The sequence below is a fragment of the Mixophyes fleayi genome, chromosome 11 (assembly GCF_038048845.1).
Source record: "Mixophyes fleayi isolate aMixFle1 chromosome 11, aMixFle1.hap1, whole genome shotgun sequence".
NCBI lineage: Eukaryota > Metazoa > Chordata > Amphibia > Anura > Limnodynastidae > Mixophyes > Mixophyes fleayi.
The window spans coordinates 14,807,619-14,822,265 of NC_134412.1; the positions used below are offsets into that span (position 1 = coordinate 14,807,619).

The 14,647-nt window shown below is 40.9% G+C and overlaps 1 protein-coding gene across 1 annotated transcript; it reads left to right on the plus strand.

Moving 5' to 3' along the window:
• Positions 1 to 1,535: 1,535 nt before the first annotated feature.
• On the plus strand, positions 1,536 to 10,978 carry LYPD3 (LY6/PLAUR domain containing 3). Its single transcript, XM_075191687.1, has 5 exons — positions 1,536 to 1,707; positions 6,498 to 6,635; positions 7,679 to 7,849; positions 8,239 to 8,385; positions 9,747 to 10,978. Exons 1-5 carry the CDS (start codon positions 1,581 to 1,583, stop codon positions 10,025 to 10,027), a joined length of 864 nt encoding a protein of 287 aa, XP_075047788.1. The 5' UTR covers positions 1,536 to 1,580; the 3' UTR covers positions 10,028 to 10,978.
• Positions 10,979 to 14,647: the final 3,669 nt, after the last annotated feature.

Genomic DNA, 14,647 nt, shown 5'->3' on the forward strand with positions numbered 1-14,647 from the left:
GAGATCTCTGAGGATCTCAGAAAAAGAGTCCTCAATGCCCATCAGGGTAGAAAAGGTTACAAAATGATCTCTGAAGATTTTGGGCTTCAATAGTCAGGCAGATAGTGAAAAATAGACACAATCCAATGCCAAAAATCACTCTAAGAGCAAGGTTATGGTAGCACAGGCTAATGTCAGTGATCAAGAGTCCATCATCAGGCAACCACTGATCTCTCCAAGAAGAACATTTTCTGAAAGTTTTCTAAAGAACACCTGAATGAGACAGAAAAATATCATAGGAATGTTCTGTTAAGTGAGAAATGTTGTTTGGGGAAAAATAACATTGCATTCCAACATAAGAACCTAATCCCAACCACAAAACACGGTGGTGGCAGTATCATGGCTTGCAGCAAGACAACAACCCTAAACAAACAAGTAAGTCAGTCTACAAAAAATGTATGAAATACATAGGCAAACTGAGGGGGGGGTTCCTAGTGCCTGGAAACCCCCCTCCAAGCCTGGGACACTGTATAATTGAAGTGGCTGGACTCTGCTCCCACTTCACACAGCTCAGTAATGCACGCATCATTGCCCATGTATATTATGGGGATAGGAAGAGTTGGAGAGCAGCCAAGCACTGTCTAAAATTATAGCCACGCCCCCGATGCATGCTTGTCACGCCCACTGGCGGCGTGGTGTGGAAACCCCCCTCTACAAATCCTGCCTTTGCCCTTGGAAACAGAAGGACTGTTATAGTTTTTGAATGGCTAAAATCTAGACCTTAAGCCATTCAAAATCTTGTGGCAGGACCTGAAATTCGGTGTTCATGTAAGAAAGCCCATCAACAGGTCTGTAAGGAGGAGTGGGACTGTTCACCAACTTCTCTAAATATTTAAATGAAGTCATTTCTGCTCAAGAGGTTCACACCAGTTACTGAGAGCATAGGTTCACATACTTTTTCAAAAATACAAAGAAATTGAATGTTGGATCATTGTAATAAATAAATGAATGAAAAAGTATATCCTTTTGTGTTATAATTGATTCATTGGGATATCTTTATTTTATGACTTTTAGGAAAAACATATAAGGCCACATTTATGCAGAAATATAGAAAATTCTAAAAGGTTCACAAACCATCAAGCCTAATTATTTCGGTGTACTTAACAAATTATTGCCACTACCCTGCTCAATTAATTAATTGATGAAATGTATGTTTTTTTGATACTTCAGTTAATAAATTTAGCACAGGAGTCTGCAAATGCGAACCAGATAGTATTATTGCTGTGACTCTTGGTCTTATGAAATAGCAGAGGTTGATCACTCTTTAATAACTATCCAGTGACCACAATGTGTAAAGCTTATAAAACTGGATTTACAGATGATACCACTTGGCAGCATTAATGAGGGTGACTAATCTGAGCGTATAGTTTGAATGACTGTGACAGTAAGAAGTGCTGGAGGGAAAGTTTGACGTGTTGTGCATGTTGTGTCGTTGATGATGGATGTTTAAATGGGAGTTTCCGCACCTATGATTTGTGGACTCGATCCAAGTACAGCTGATGAAACCAAGACACAAGCGACAGATCACTCCATGTAGGTGAATGGTTGGAACCAGAATAATTCTCTCAGGGGGACAAACAGCACCGAGGATGAAGTGGATATCCCGTCTAGCTTGGAGAGGGTTTACTATAACAATCATATATTTGATTTCTACCACAGGACTAAAAGGTGAGCTGTCCCCCACTTATCTAAGTATAGGCAAAGGCAAAGCAGATATTGCAGGTGTCTGCAATGCAAATTACATCCTACTGCTACAATTCATTCCCTGCCTAGATGTAAAGTTATTTGCTATTTAATATCCTCAGGAAAATTAATCAATTTTGTTTTGCACTCCACGTTTTTGGGGTTTAATATATGCCTCCCAGTATCCCCATTACGACCTAAGTATTCCTTTCTCTCTCCCTGGACCTTGGACTAAAGAACCTTATGGATCTATCACTTGTTTTCTCATTAGCGTCTTTTTTCAGCTCTAGTGTATCATATTAAGTTGTGTGGTGTCATTAGCTTTGTATAGTAAGCTGCATTATGTGTTAATGTGTGTCTGTAAGGGTGCAAGCACGTTGGGTGATGAGGCTCCCTCTCCCCCGTCTAAACTGAGTTAAGAATACATCCCAAACGTGGCTTGAAAAGTGTTATTTAGCCATGATCACAAGGGCAATTGACATGGACGTTTGGGGCTATGCAGGAATAATCCAGGGTTGAAAATGAGACAATCTTCTGCTAATTTTTTTATATCCAATCAGTGTTCTGTCCGGCATTCTTCCAGTGTTGCCCAAATCGACCATGTGAATGGCCCTTGAGATCGCCATAGGGAATCAATGATTCCTGTATGAAATGAAGTCTGGTCTTTTCAATGCTGAACACAATGGAGCTCAGATAGGCACCATGGTCTAAACACTCATAGGGCTAGATGTACTAAGCTGCGGGTTTGAAAAAGTGGGGATGTTGCCTATAGCAACCAATCAGATTCTAGCTGTCATTTTGTAAAAGGTACTAAATAAATGAAAGCTAGAATCTGATTGGTTGCTATAGGCAACATCCCCACTTTTTCAAACCCGCAGCTTAGTAAATCTAGCCCATAAATGTGTAGCCGTCTGACACTAAGTACTCAAACACCTGTGGGCTACTTGGCTATTTTCTTAACTGCTGTCCTCAGTATAGTTAACTTGCAAATTGACAAATATAATATTGTCTCCTTTTTCTAAAGTTGTTCATCAATACTATAAAGAATGTTGCAATTCAAGTATCGTTTTACAAGTAACAAGGCAACCGAAAGTCAATAAAATATCTTTCCCTGTAATCGTATTCCATTGATGTTGATAATAAGTATTAAAAGGTTTGAATTATATGAACAATATTGATGTTTAGCATGACAATATTTTGCGTGTGGAATTCTGATTTCAAATTGTTTGCCTCTGTGTTTCAAGTAGCTCTACAGTGTTGTCACTGGAGATCATATGACGGCTTAGACGCAGCGCAGTATAGTCTCTCGCGATATCATGTGACTCGGTTTGCATTGGTGTGCCTAGATTTATGTCCCCGTACGCTTGTCCACTCTCCCACAAAGTCCGTGAGACTCCTGAATTTTGGGGAGTCCTCCTGGATTCAAAACAGAGTAAGATGCCCTCCAAAATCCCACTTCCCTTTCTATGAAAGGCTATGATGACACATTTTGATGCACATTGACGTAAATTGATTCATGGCACAGTTAGGGGCGGGGCCACGATGGAGCAAAATGCGTTGGTACATTTGTCCCTTGGAGATCCCATAGAGGAGATCCCGAAAAGTAGGCAAGTGTGGGAATAGGGTACATAATTCCAACCCTAGAAATGTCGGCACTCAACCTGCCGACATATAAACAGTCTATACCAATCACACTGACGACATTCTCCCTTTGTCTGCACATTGAAAGTGTTGACATTTTAATGTCGGCAGATTAAGTGTCGACATTTTTAGAGTCGGAATAATGTACATTGCCCCCATACTTGCCTACTTTTCAGATCCATGTCTACACACTAAAAGTGTCGGCATTTAGCCTGCTAACATTTACAGGGTCGGAATAATGACTGCCACCGAAGTATGGTGTGCAGGTGATGGTACGGTTTAAAGAAGTAGGCATTGACATCCTAAAAATAACTATCAATAAAAATGAAATGTTTAAGAAACATGAGCTAAGGCATTATCAGGACTACTGTAATCTGCAAAAATACTTTAGTATTCCTATTTCGGGAGCAATCGGCAAAACGACCCAATGAAACTTATACTACAAAGCAACCCTACTCTACAGCCACCAAAGTGCAGGAGTGAATAGAATGATCCTAGCCAACCTCTTCCAGGGGGTAAATGTATTAAGGTGAGAGTTTTCCGGCGGGATTGAAAAACCAATCAGATTCTAGCTGTCATTTATTTAGTACATTCTACAAAATGACAGCTAGAATCTGATTGGTTGCTATAGGCAACATCTCCACTTTTCAAACCCGCTGGAAAACTCTCAGCTTGATACATTTACCCCCAGGTGTCAAAAAACACAGAGTGGGTGACTGCGAGGACAACTAGTCAGGACCCCAATATCTATCACAAGAAGTGGCAGAGACATTAAGATTTATGGAAAGTCCTCCTACACCCAGACCTAGGGCAGTAGAATTACAGGGTGTGGCGGATTCAGCATTAAATAATTATAATTTACTATTTTATAGCTCGGAAGAGTAAAAAAAAAACACTGATCGGTTCCATTACAGAAAGAACACATTCATGTCATATACACACGTGGGCATCATTTGGAGATTTTCATACTGCGTGTGGAATAGCCAACTCTAGCCACTCTCTGATTTAATATCATCATATATTCACACAGTCAAACAATATATCACCTCCAATTTGTCAGGAAACCTCTCCTGACCCCCTTTATCTGTCACAAACCGCCCTCTGCGCACTCGCGACTTGGAAGCTTACTGTAAGGGAACACACGATTTCAGCCTAAACCTCACTCGTACCTATCTCTTTCAGGCTACAGATTTAGCTGGTGCCTTTTCAACACAGATATGTCCTTCACACCTCTCCGCAAATGCCGCCAGCTAGGTATAAGGCCCGTATCAAACCAATGACTTAATTATCCAAATGCGCACACTCTGCGCTCTGGTAGCTAAACAGTTAACACTTCACACACTGGTTTCTACAGAGTTAACCCCAGCCAAGCAATCTCTCTCTTCTAGACAGACAATGAATTTGTTTAGAGCAAAAAGGACATCACTTATTAATTCTTAGATTTAATATACAAAAAGTACAATGCTTACAGGTTATAAAAAAACAACTAAGATGATATGACATACATAACAAAACAGATTTAAAAATAAAAAGGCAAAGTTTCAGAATATAACTTACATGAGTTGTATAATCTGTGCCATGGGAAATTGGCTAGGAAGATGGACAGCTTATCAATGTGGATTGATTTTCCCAAAAGACTGACAATTTTGTTGTAACTGGTCTCAACTTTTTAAAAAGACACCTTTACACCTTACCCCACCTCCAGGGGTTGTGGTCTGTGACACTGTTTGCAATCACCATTTGCATGTTGCCTGATTTACTACCCTATTTTACTATGTGACCCAACTTTCCTGTGGAGCGTCACTCAGACCCAATTTTATTATTAATAGATCCACTATGAATTTGCCAACTTATTGATACCAAACAGGCCTATGTCCAGCATTTTCATTGGGCTTATGCTCATCTCCTCAACTTCTCTGTGTGACAGAATGCTTTATTTGACATATGGGCTGCCCTTCATCATGCTATTGAGGAATATGTGGTTGATCACTACTTTTTTAAGTTGCATTTTGGAAACTGAATTGTATTTGTCTATATAAGATTCAGCAATTTTTGCCCTATCCCCTGTGATGCAATGCTGCTAATGTATCATTTCACCACTGGGTGAAAGTGGACAGGATGTGCGAGAATGGCCTGCTCTCCCAGGAGTCCAGGAGACCTACCCGAAATTCGAGAGTCTCCCAGACATTCCGGCAGAGTAGGCAAGTATGAGACAAGATGTAGACGAATGTTTAATGTGACTCAGAGGCAGGGACATAGTAAAAACTAACAGTGAAACCAGACAGGACTGAAGCAAGCGAGGGGCTCGTAGCAATAGTGCTGTAGCAGCTTCTATTGTGCATTAAATTATATATATATATATATATATATATATATATATATATATATATATATATATACACATATATATATATATACACAAGTTAACCCGTGCATGATACTCATGCATTCTAGTCAAATCAAGATACTTAAGGTCTTAAAAAGGTTCTTGTCATGCATTTGGGCCTAGCCCAGGCCTCCTCAGGGGAAGATCGTTACTTCCCGACGCAAGCGCCCTTTTTAATGTGTGTTCATGAGGTAAAATTACCTCACGAAAATGAGTTTGACCCCTCAACTCGTAAATTTAGCCTTTACTACCCCTCCCACGGGGGGAAGGGGGGATGATGGAAGTTAACTGACTTGACTATTCTAATTTTTTTGTCAAATAATGTCAGTATACCAAATTTCAGGTCAATTGGATGAGCCCTTTCTGAGAAAATAGTTTTTTACACACACACACACTAACGCACGCCTCTACACATGTGTGTTCATAAGGTAAAATTACCTCACGAAAATGAGTTTGAGCCCTACCAAATTTCAGCCCTTTTTGAAAATTTTTTCCCACACACACTAAGAATTTAGTAGGTCAGTGTATAACTCTGCCCAGCAGGTGGCGCTGCAACTTGTTTTTTTTTTCCACACACACACAGACAGACAGACGCCACTAAGCATTTATATATTAGATATATATATATATACTATGCAATCTGATTATGTTCTTACTCTATACTCATTTATCTATAATGTTGGTGTTGTGGTATACATTGATGTTTAGATATATAAACACTATCATCATTTCTTCTGTTTGTTTGCAGGTGTTCAGTCTCAGCCCATTGACTGTTACACTTGCACAGATCAAGGTGACGGAGGCTGCTCACCAGAAAATGCTGTGAACGTCACCTGCCCCCCGGATCACAACGTGTGCCTCGAGGTCATTAGCGCCATAAAGACAAGTATGTTTAAATCCAGTTGGGAATATGGCCCAGATTGTGGGGTTTTTTTTACATTTCATCCCTATGATGTTTTATTTATTGGGTACGCTTGTAGTTCTAAAAGCACCAGCATTCACAACCAGTTAATGGCTTCCATGTTGTGCTGGAACTTTTAGTGCCACATACTAAATTACTATTGTTTTTTTACTCTCTTACATATGTTACCCCAACACCTACCACTAAGGAGTGTCTGCAAAACAAATTGCATCATTTTGACCACACCCCCTAAACGATTGTCCCAATTTTGGCCTATTACAGCAGGTGGCGGGGCTAAGATGACGCGATATTTGCGTCATTAATCCACGCTCCCCGCCACTTATCTATTGCAGGGGTGAGAACCGGGAGGTCTCTCAGAAATGCAGGAGTCTCCAAGACATTTCGGGAGAGTAGGCAACTATGCGTTAAAGAAAAGCAGCTAATGAATCACTAGAGACCGAAGTGTCTTTTACATTTCTGTCTCCATTACTGAAGTCATGTTGTCTTACCTGTTAGACTTTGATTAAATCTTGGTCTCCATGAAAATGGCCACCTCCATAGGCATCAATACATGGACATAAGACACAATTTCTGAAATGTGTCATCATGCCACAGATGGCGAAGCCAACAACGTCTTGTACTGGCTCAGCATCAGGGAGAATGCCAGACTCTTCAGGGAGTGAGGGAGATCACCCCTATTTCAGGGCGTCTCCCTGACATTCAGGGAGAGTTGGCAAGTATGATTTAAGGCAGGTGAGGGGGTCTTTGGAGAGGTCTCACACTACAGAAGCACTAGACATTCCTCCAAGGAACCCTGTGTGACCACCCTCCTATTTCATATAGTGTCTCAAAATATTGGGAGGTATGCACTTTTAGGAAGTCAGAACTGGCCTTTTGCCGTGTGCAACAAATTCAAAAGTGACAGCCAACGGTTCAGAGAAAATATACTGCCCTTGTTCTATCCAACAGAATCAGCTGACCTGAATTTGTTTGAGTCAGTATACTAACAAAGTTTTGTCATTCAATAGGCCACGATCAACACATTATCCTGAAGAAAGGCTGTGCAATGGGTGACTCAACGAAGCTGGATGAAACCATTTCATTCCACGGGATGTCCATATTTATACAGATTAATCAGTGCAACAGCAGCTTGTGTAATACTAACATGGATCTGAAAAAGTACCCCCTTGCCCCTGCTGGTAATTATTGTAATGCCTACCTTCTAGACCACCAACATTGTAAGCGAAATTGTTAAATAAAGTGTGAGTGAGTGTTAATTGTAGTTTATTGCCCTTCCTTGCTCACTACTTGCTGCCATATCTCAGAGAAAGTCCACCAACCCCATTTTTCCAGCAGTAACAACTATTATATGTGCCCTATTGACTACTGTGATGTCAATACCTGTTTGTTTTGCCACCATGGTTGAAAAATTCAAAAGAAAAAACAGGTTCCTGTGCAAGACATCTATTTATCTGACAAAACTGTTTTCAAGTTTATGCTGTGTATGGGCAGAACAGGGTGAACTGAACTGTTTTCTTTGCATTGTATCCCATTAATTATGCTGTTATTGTATGTTTGTTACCTGCAGACAACACAACTCACGTGCCCAATAATGAGCAATGCTACAGCTGTATTGGAAAGGATAAAGTAGACTGTTTGCCGTTTAATCCTCCCGTCATGGACTGCTACGATATCTACACCAACTGCTTTGATGGGAATATCACAGTATCCATTGGTAAATATGTCTCTGCAGGTGGCCAATCATCACCATCAAGGTGCCACAAATTCCGCAGCGCCGGACAGTCAGTATACAAATCTCAACAACACATATTCAACATAATAAACAAACATAATAAACAAATTCATACACATACAAATTTCTAGTACAAATCGTACAAATCAACAAGTACAAATAAACATAAAAATGTAATACTCAAACCAAACATAAGAACATAAGAGCAGGTACTATCGAGATAGACTTTGTGCAGAGAAGAGACATAAGGTGGGGAAGGCTTACAATCTAGAGGGCAGGGGGAAAGCAGAGGCAGTAGGAGCGGCTGGGACAAGAGCAGGCGTGGAAGGAATAGGGAGTAGTCTAGGAGGGGGTTTGGTAAGCTATAGTGAAGAGGTGGGGTTTTGAGAGAGACTTGGAAGGATTGGAGGTTGTAGCAAAGTCTGATCAGGCAAGGCAGGGAGTTCCATAGGTTGGGAGAGGCTCAGGAGAAGTCTTGTAAGATCACTTTTATGATTTTGATGGCTCACAGACATGGACCTATGTTAGCAGAATTTGAGGGGGTCCCTTGTCTCACCATCTTACCATATCGCTACCTCATATGTGTCTTTTGCTGACATAAACAAGTGCATAGATGATGAGTCTATTAAAATGTATTGTTTCACCTATTTCTATTAATTAGTTTAATTAATTAATTCATTCATTAATTAGTAATCCTTAAAAAACTCAAGGATGTTGATTTCAATATCCTCCTATGAATTTTATATAGATCCTGAAAAAGGCAACATCATTTCACATGAGCAAATTTAAAAATATGTATTGTTTGACCAAAACATAAAGGAAATTGTGAATATATGACTGATCTTTACTGGTTTATAGTCTCAAAAAGTGCAGTAGATATGAAAGATAGTCTCGTCTTCAAGACCAGTATAGCCTAGAACCATAGGTCTCATTCACATAACAACATTTCTTGAAGCATTTGACTAGGATCAGAACGCCCAAACTACTCATTCTTCAAAACTGGGTACACACGTACATGCAGGAAATGAAGTGGGTGGAGCTAGAAACACCTGTAGCCTATCAGAGCGTTAGAATGTTATTATCCACACAGAGTAATTTAGCTCAGTAACTTGACCATGTCCATGTATAGGCTGGTTTCAAGTGGGAGGGGCTTGGCCAATAAATTTCCCTGCATTGGATTTCATCTGGTTAGCAATGCATGGAAATTCTGAAAGTCCTTAGGCTTAGAGGATCACCTATACCGCCTTACTTCCAAGAATGTCTAAACAACTTTGCTTAGGATTTATTGTTCCTCAGGTCGTATCATAGCTGATAATTATATAACGTTTTATATTTTTACCCAGGTAACGATACTACAATCATACCCATCAAGAGCTGTTCCATAAGATATCGGTGCGCTGTGCAGACATTAACCATGGGAGGAGTTAACTTTGAAATCAAAGGAGCCTGCTGCTCAGGGGGGCTCTGCAACCAAGACCTCTCCAACAAGATCCAGCTTGGAGACCTGCCATTTTTAGTACGTCTTAACAAGAACAAGGAGGAATTGACCGTCACCAATGCTCCTCCTCCTTGGTTACCCTACACACGTGCAGCCACACCCACAAGGCACCATGACAAGAGGTGAAGTAGTTGGAACTATCCTAAAAAGCATCATGGATTCACATTCCCCTGATCAGCCTTACTGTGACCAACCTCTCAGCTTGGACCTCCGTTTGACCTATTCACCTTCCTTGGGTTCTTCTCATTTTTGTTTTGCTTTTCCGATCATTTACAACCACCTCCCATTTTTGTCAAGGACTGTGTTTTCTGATGCTACTTTTGCATTTCCACAGTGGAAATGATATCTTATAAAGAGACCTAATTAACCTAACTAATGGGACTTTCTGCTTAAAAATGACTAATTGTAACTCTATACGCTTGGTGACTGTCCTGTCTCACTTCCAATACTGAACCAACTGGATGTGCCTTAAGTACTAGATAATGCATAGTAGACAGAGGATTATCCTGGAAAATGGCTCTTAGAGACAGAAGTACCCCAACGTTACACTACATAACTTCCAGGAAGGACATATATTAAAATAAACTGATCGATTTCATAGAAGTGTTGATGATATTTATGTCATTGACTGTTCTGTGCAAAAAAACAGTGCAAAGAAGGGGCTCTGTAGCAAAAGGGAGAGTACTAGGTGAGAGAGGCAGATGCTTCTGCTTCAAGAAGACTCGGGGCTGGAGGGGAAGAACCGGAGAAGAATTAGTACTCTAGAATCTCTGTCTTGTCGGATATAGCAGTTTTCACCAGAATACACAGAACAACATTATGGGCCTAAGTCACTAAGGAAAGAAAACCAAAAAAAATTAGTAACTTTGCACCTGGGCAAAACCATGTTGCATTGGAGGGGGAGGTAAATTTAAAATGTGGGGACACATTTATAGTTGGGGTAGGGCATGTCCTAGATCAACTTTAATTTTCAGTGTGAAAATAAAGCTATCAAGTATTTGTGTGCTACATGAAAAAACAGCCAGTACTTTTCTTACGTGCAAAATAAAAAACTAATTTGCACCCCTTGCATTGTAACATGGTTTGTCCAGGAGCAAATTTACTCCCTTTTTTTTTTTCTTTACTTTCCTTAATGTATGTTGTGTAGCTAGATCTGGGGTCACAGGACTTAATGACAGATATGGGGGGTCACAGAACCTAGGGACAGACAGACATGGAGTCCAAAACCTAGGGACAGACAGGCATGGGGGTCACAGAACCTAACGACAGACACAAATATGGGGGGATCACAGGATCTAGGGACAGACAAATATGGGGGTCACAGTACCTACCACCTAGGGATACCACCTAGGGACAGACAGATAATGTGGTCACAGAACCTAGTGACAGACAGACATAGGGGCCACAGAACTAAGGCACAGACAGATATGGGGGTCACAGTACCTAGGGACAGACAGATATGGGGGTCACGGTCAGATATGGGGGTCACAGTACCTATGGACAGATATGGGGGTCACAGTACCTAATGACAGACAGACATGGGGTACATAAAAGCTGACAGCCCTCGGGGGGAAGACGATACATACAGATTTGGGGAGAGGCGTACAACAGATATAGCATGCCTGCACATTACATACAGACATAATCTAGGTGGAAAACATATATGAAAACATGCAAATTCACCATTCACAAGGAGAGTGAATGTGAAGGTGGAGGAAGCAGCCATGAGCCGTGGAACCCAAGACATGGTTGCAGTAATTGGGTGCTTGCACTGCAGCAGTTACCAGAAAGGCCCAGGGCATGTAGAAGACTGTTAAGGGCAGGTAGTGATAAATAATTGTAACTTATAGTGTAATTCACAGAACTAGAGAGATAAAAAGCAGAAGAGAGTCCTTTGCACATCTGCAAATCAAAGTCCAACCAATTGTCTGTACAGAGTGTTGTCTCCGCATTTGCAGGCAGAAATAAGCCCAACGTTTTTCGTTTTTATTGCTTTTTTGCCCAAGGTACGTGCTCCAATCACCCAGTGTATGTGCATGCACACAGTTCATGGGGCTTGGTCTTTAGGCCTTTCCAAACAGGAAAGGGCTCCGTTCGTCCTATTCCCCGGAGCCATAAGCCCTTAGGGGGACAAGGGTCTTCAGGTCCCCTTTGCCAAAGCTAGAGAACCCTCTTACTTCCCTGACCACCAGAGCCGTACGGCAATGGTCTTCACGCTCACCCAAACCACAGTGGGCCCCTTTTCCCCAAGGTAGGCCGGAGCATTACTCAAAGATTGACGTCTTCAGTCCTCTCCGAAGAGAATGCAACTAATGACATGGGAAGAAGGGTGGCCCATCAGGCTCCTTCTGGTGGACCATAAGGGTCCTTCCTTATCCTATTGGCGGGAGCCCTGATTATGTAATTCACTGAGAACCACGTCATCGCGATCCCGCCCATCTCGCAAGAAGATCAGGTGTGATCCAGGAGGATGGCCTACTCTTCTATGAGTCCGGGTGACTTCCCTGGAATTTGGGAGTCTCCTGGACACTTCTGGACAGTATTCAAGTGTGCAGTAATGACATTAGTTACTAGTGCATTGATGGGTCACATTACCATGTATATTGATCCATCCCACAAAATGCCTGCCACCAGTGTGTGTATGTCCACTTTCATTCTTATCAGAAGTACTAATATTACTTGTAGTGTTTGTTTTATCATTTAGATTGCTGTACTTCTGCAATTTTGAGCATTTTATAAAACTTCCTCTTTTTCCGGAATTACCTCATGACAAATCATGGGACCAGGCCTTATGCCATGAAGTCATGTTAATGTGAGCTGGTTACAGGGAAATTACAGCCTATTAACAGGGATAGGGATGTTTCTATAACTGTTGCTAAGAATATAATGGGAATTATGTCAAATTGAAGGATAGTAAAAATTTCCAACGCGTTTTATAACCATATAAGGTAGAGTGTGTGCGCTGGCGCAGTTTCCTTGAGCTGACTGTTGGGCCCTATTCAGTTTACATTAAAATATTAATTTCTAAAGCTTATTAACTAACTAGGCTAGTTTCATGGATGTCCATCAATGGTAGTTTACAATGACAGGTACAGACAGTACTGTGCTCCACTTGCAAGCTACCTATGCCCCTAAAAATGGACAGACTAGATGGGCCAAGCGGTTTTTATCTGCCGTCAAATTCTATGTTTCCCCCATTTAGATTCTCTGCTCTCCCCACTCTAGTGATGGCTCAGAAGAAATGTCAGCCCCCGCTTGGAATGTTTTATCATGTCATTTAGAGGAGGCTGCAGCTAAAGTACAGGACCCGTTTAAGCTTACAAACTAGAATATGGTCATATGGCTGTTTGCCGCAGTACTGTGTTTTGTAGTGCGATTAAAGAGTAAATATGTAACCAGCACCTTACAGCAAAAAAATATTTTCAGTAGACTACATGCAGAATCTGGTACAGTGCGACTACAAAGTAAATGCGTGGTGGGCGAGTACTGATGGGATTCCCTTCCCTTACCTTGTCCTCCAGACACGAATCAGGTTTTTTTTTTATTAGGACATCCGGTGGTCAGGAGGTAAATTCTTCAATGAGAGGGACAAGGATTGGTCAAATAACTTGGGTTTATTAATAATGCGGTAAAGATAATTTTGGTAAGCCACCGCCCCACTGACCCCTTCAACTCAATGGCAATGACAAAACACTCATTTCATCAACATAGAGCACAATAGCATTTAACATATAATATACAATAAATCAATTTTCAGGTAAATCACTTAACATTAATATTCAACTAAAACATTTGGTGCACCAATATTATCCCTGGTAACCAGTGCCGTAACTAGACATTTTAGTGCCCTGGGCGAGACAGTGCACCGGCGCCCCCCATCTAAGTGGGCGTGACAGGTATCAAATGGGTGTGGCCAACCTAATGTGGGGGTGTGGCTAGCACTTTACTGAAAGAATTCTGTTACACATATTTGCAAATACATTTTATATATATATATATATATATATATATATATATATATATATATATATATATATATATATATATATAGTGGTGCGATTCAAATATATTAACAACCGGTTCTCTGCCCTAATGACCATTTAAAGTATGCAAAAATATGTACCGAAAGGTATTCTAATATTTCATGCACTTAATACTCAAATAAGAACAGTAAAAGAGATACACAAAACTAGATTCACCCCAAGATCAAGTGTTATATGGTCAGATCGCCCCAAGATCGTGTATTTTGCAAAACATCACCCGGAACAGCAGGTCCATAAATGTATCAGTTACTGTGAGTCCTATCTCCCAGAAGAGCCACTCTGCAGATCTGAGACTAACACCAGTAGGACATATATACAACATTACATGGAGCTCACACACAACAATACAATCGCACACAGACGACACATTTAATTCCCACTCTTGTTCTGTCTTGTTATAATTTCAGTTAGGTTTAGGAAACATAATCCAATCCTCTATTGTCTGCACTCTGCAAGTTTCCACTTTAGGAGCAGCATCTGTATCTTGTCATATTTCTCCTTCCCAAAAGCTTACAATCTACATAAACAAGGCTTAACGTGGGGACAGTGCTCTTGACCGTTGGTGACACTTCTATGGTCATATCAAATATTTTTGGGTATCCCCTAACAGCTTATGAAATAAATGAACTTTTACCTCCTGTAGCACAAAGTGGACCATTTTTAGCTCCTGGGCCTGGGTTCCATTTATGTGATAAACGATATC